The sequence below is a fragment of the Linderina pennispora genome (assembly GCF_002104995.1).
Source record: "Linderina pennispora strain ATCC 12442 chromosome Unknown DL89scaffold_58, whole genome shotgun sequence".
Classification (NCBI taxonomy): domain Eukaryota; kingdom Fungi; phylum Kickxellomycota; class Kickxellomycetes; order Kickxellales; family Kickxellaceae; genus Linderina; species Linderina pennispora.
This window is the reverse complement of record NW_024468306.1, coordinates 46,914-51,608: the sequence shown is the minus strand read 5'-3', so window position 1 is coordinate 51,608 and position 4,695 is coordinate 46,914. Positions and strand designations below refer to the sequence as shown.

Genomic DNA, 4,695 nt, shown 5'->3' with positions numbered 1-4,695 from the left:
GCCGCACGCGCAACCCACAGGTAGAGTAGCAGGCCAGGATATTTTTCCCTCACGCACAATACATAGACTTTTTTCTCTCTCATGCCAGAGCTACACGCCCGCCTGAACAATAGGTGGCGCATACACTTTGCATTCCGAATATAGTGGGAACGTGCTGACTCCAAATCGCATAATTTTCTGTAGGCGCTGGCGTTGTATCTGGCCGTGCACGAATCGTCTGCCGACCGGCTCAGACAGATGCGCAAAAAATTGGATATCTCGTTCACATTGGAGAATCTGCAGGCGCGCTCGCTCAGCTTCAACAAATACCCGGCGCCAATAACCGTGTGGGTCGACAGCAACTACAGCACCTGGGGGGACGACAAATTCATCGACCTGGCCGACATGAACAGCTTTCTCAACGACGACACGGCATGTCTAGTCGTGCGCTTCCATGTGCGCGAGACCATCCATGAAGGCGCCCCCATGTCCCTACCAACATCCACAATAGCCGTGTATGTACCAGACAAAATCGCCGCGCCATTCAACCAGCTTTTGAAGTCCGCGCGGTTCTCTGATATCCAGTTTGAGCTGCGCGACTCGTCCTCATTGCTACTGTCACCTGGCCCGCCCGCGCACGGGCTGTTGCCGTCACCACGATCTAGCGGCGAATTTGTCAACCCGCTGGGCATCGACCAGTGCGTGACGCCGATGCCCGGGAACCGCACGCCCAGGGCATTACCGTATGCGCATCGTCCACGGATGGACGAGCCGCCGTTGCCGGGCCACCGGTATCATGCGCATAAGGCGATCCTGATGCAGGTATCGCCGGTATTGAGGCCATGTTCAGCAATGGAATGCGCGAGACATTCGAGCAGGTTGTGGAGTCTGGGATGTCACGCCGCGGGCGTTCGAGCGCTTTTGGAATTTGCCTACAACGGCAATGCGATCTGGACCCTAAATCGCCCAAATCCGCCAATGTTACGCCAGACGAGGTCGTCGAGACCTTGCTTTGCGCTGACCAGTTTGGCGTCACAGAGTTGCGCCACGTGTGCTGGCGGAACTTGATGTCCAAGATTTCCATCGAGACAGTGTGGAGAATATGGTCGATAGCAACCGACCTGGAGGCGAAAGAGCAGATGAGCTCGTGCCGCATGTTCTGCTGCCGCCATTTCACACAGCTATGCCAGAACGAATCAACCATGTGGGCGCTGCACATCTACTGAAGGAAGTGCTGGCCAGCGATGCGCTGAATGTGCAGAGCGAGGAGGATTTGTTCGAGACCGTGGTCCGATGGGCCGAGTTTCAGCGAGGACGACTCGGGCGACGAGCAGCAGGCGCGCGCCACGCCTCCGGGCCAGATAGTGTCGGCCGAGAAGCACACCAAAACCAGCCGGCCGTCGGATAGCGCCGTACTCAAATGCTACCGGTCGCCGGCCAACTTGGCGCTCCTGCCGCGCAGCCCACGATCGCCGTTCCTGCAGGCACGCAGCCCGCGCCGGAAATCTGAACTGACGCGTGAGGCCTTCACTGCAGGCGCTATGCCGGGCGCCACCACTCCACCCAGTACCGATTCGCCGCGCACGTCAATCTGTAATGTCGGCTGCAGTCAGTCGAGTACTCCGATACTGCCACCTTGGCTACATTGCATGCGCGCAAAGAACACCTATCGTCGCTATTGCCCCTGCATCCGGTTTCCGATGATGGACAAGCAATTTTTGCTTACTGTCGTCGAACGTAATTCCGAGCTGATGGCCATGCCACTGATGAAGGATTTGCTGATTGAGGCATACCGGTTCCATGCGTTCAATCCACCCGCGCCTGTGGAGAAACCTGAGCGGCGCCGGGCATCAGAGTGTTTTGCAAAGCGGGAGTCGAGCACGCCTGTGGAGCAGTATGCGAAAATTATCTTGCCATTAAACGGCACGGACGAGTACACGCTGTCGCGCTCGCAGCGCCGCAAGTGGGTTTTCCAGAATGCTGCTCAGAAGACCCTTGCTCAAAACATATTCGCCTAAAATGTAACGTACCAAGTTTACGTAGATTTAATACCACACAACATCGTTTGCACCTTTTATTCGTATCACCTTACCCCTCCCCGGATTCAGTTTTCACAGAATCCCAAAAAGCCTATTTCAAACTCCTTTCCTTCCATACCCATTCAATAGATATCATTCACATATCACAACCACTGCTTCAGTCTGTTTTCCAATCTCAGTTTGTTGAAAAGAATGTCAGCACCGCAGGTGAGATACGAGGACATTGATAGACCAGCGTTCCCAATTAATATGCTGTTCATGGATTCTTCTATGACGGGCACCTGCCATCCCCTCCCCGTTTGACCGGGGCAGGCGACCGCAGGCCCGGGTCTCCGCTTGCAGGGCTACAAATCCGATCATCATGGAGCATGTCCACAGTAGCGGAAAGCAGCGCGCAGCCTTATAGCACGGAGCCGGCAACCAGGCACTTGTCAACAACAAAAGGTAAAGATTCCTCCCTCTGCCTGCCCCTGCCTGCTGCGTGTCACCGCCCGCCTCCCCATCCACCGATTATGGTTATGTTTGCGCTGTGAGTGAGAGCCAGCAAATCTATCGGAACAACAAGACTGGGCTCTCAAAGAACAGCGCATCTGCACTTGCTCTATCGACGAACATGCAAGCTGCCCTGCCATGAAGCAAGGCCGCAAGGGTCCTGGCAGTCTCACTGAGCGAACTCTAAACCACAGGCTCCCTTGCTGCGTCGAAGTTTACCTGAGGTGCCTCCCCACTCTAAGCCACCGATTCCCTGTCGACACCACTGCCCTCGCTGGTGCTGCCTTAGGGGTGGTCCTGCTGGCAATCGGATGGTCTGTCAGTTTCCGAGATTGGCCATGTGCATCCATCGCAGATGCCCACCCGCAGTGAACGACAGTGCTTTGGATTCGACTGGGCAACAGAGGAACACCACCCCGCTTCTTCCCGAATACCCGCTAGTTCATTCCTATTTCCTCTCCTTGACAAGATACCGTCTCCAAGAGCTGAATAATGGCTATTGAGCGCGCATGCACCAACAGAGAAAACCACGAGTGCGAATGCGGCTTCAGCAAGATCTCTTCTCTAGCAAGCGTTTCACACCCTAGCAAATAGAAATCGCAGTAACTATCGATAGAGCATCTCCGGTGTTAGGTCCATGTGTCCTTGCTGCCGCAGCCCGCCGCAGTGTTTTGTGTAGATATACCTACAGCGCCATGCACGAGGCACACCCCTCCACTGCTTCTGGAATATGCTGGTCACAGGACTGTGTGCAGTAGTCCTATCCGGCCCGGCACTTGGCGAACTCACAAAAAGCACGTAGCACGCCCCTTGGCACCGATGTGCATGCACCAGAAAGCAGAGCACCAGCCCATTTAAGGGACAGGCATGCCCCAATCCCCCTGCTCGCATAGACTTGTCAACAATAACAGTACAAGCTATACATCTACCATGCCATTCCGCAATTTCTTCAAGAGGCTTCCCAGCACAGACACCCGCACCGAACCCGATGGCTCCATCTTTTATTCGAATACATCAACAAAATCACAAAGCAATGCCCATTCATTGGCTAGTGCTGCCGAGGGCAATAGTCCAGACCATGTCCTCACATACCTCTATAGCGCTAGCAGCAGTCAAGGCAGTTTCGGCACCCGTCCATTCACATACCACAGCTAGACTTGTTCACAGAGTATTTTAATAAACCTTTCGGCTTGCATCGTTTGCGGTGACCTACTCTGCTTTTTGCCAACCGACCGTTTTTTTGCTTTGCTGGTAGATAGCCGCCACAGTCTACGCTGTGCTTCCTGCATACAGCAACAGCCTTCCTATGCATATATATAGCAGAAACTGGCTTTGTTATCCAAGTCCTCAATGTGTCTGGATTCAGCAGGAGCCGCTGACGATCCACAACGCCACCTTCAAGAATCACCTGTGGACCAGCTCTATGTGCATGTATTCGACAGACAGTGACAACACCAACGACTTCCATTTTATGCACTATAGACAGTTTGCAGTCTACAGTGCTGCCGCCATTTCATTGACGCAACATGTGCTTAAGCTAAATGCTGCCATGCATATTCTAATCTAACTGCATGGTCCGTATGGTTTGTCCATTGCATATCATGGAAACGGTAGCAGATGCATAACACACATATCGACCGTCAGCGGTACAATATTCCAAATAGCAGCGTTTATTTACCGAATATGTCAGTAGTTTGATGAGCAGGGCACTGGACGAGACAGCGTTCTACTAAAGCATTGGCAAAGACACATGTGCTGCTGGTGGAGACAACACGGACCAACGATGAAAGTAGCCTCAAACACAAGTGCATTGCAGATCATATACATGTTAATTTTCCTGTTCTCAGAAATTGGTTTACAAGCCAGGTCAGCTTTCGTGGCGCAACTGGTTAGCGCGTCTGACTGTTAATCAGGAGGTTGATAGTTCGAGCCTATCCGAGAGCGATCTTTTTGCTTTTGTATCTTTTGATGCCCCAAAATATAGACATCTGAGCTGATCTCCATAAATATTCAAGGGTATACAGATGTTGTCATACTATTTTGTGGTAGCACTACTTGTTTTCAACATCATCTTAAACCTCTTTTTCTACCATGGACAAGTTTGGAATGAACAGCCAGACGGAGCACTGGCATGCCAAGTATGTGGGTACCGGCAACCCAGATATCAGCAAGCACGAATGGTTCG

The 4,695-nt window shown here is 52.7% G+C and overlaps 1 protein-coding gene and 1 non-coding gene across 2 annotated transcripts; both read left to right on the top strand.

Moving 5' to 3' along the window:
- The first annotated feature begins 1,140 nt into the window (after positions 1 to 1,140).
- Positions 1,141 to 2,105, top strand: DL89DRAFT_148192 (uncharacterized protein). Its single transcript, XM_040883500.1, has one exon. It carries the CDS (start codon positions 1,233 to 1,235, stop codon positions 1,995 to 1,997), a length of 765 nt encoding a protein of 254 aa, XP_040739405.1. The 5' UTR covers positions 1,141 to 1,232; the 3' UTR covers positions 1,998 to 2,105.
- Positions 2,106 to 4,380: 2,275 nt separating this feature from the next.
- DL89DRAFT_t198 lies at positions 4,381 to 4,454 on the top strand. The gene has a single exon. It is a non-coding gene; the product is annotated as a tRNA-Asn (tRNA).
- The last annotated feature ends 241 nt before the right edge of the window (positions 4,455 to 4,695 follow it).

Coding starts and splice junctions, on each gene's coding strand:
- DL89DRAFT_148192 (XM_040883500.1), top strand. CDS start 1,233: ATGTGCAGAGCGAGGAGGATTTGTTCGAGACCGTGGTCCGATGGGCCG.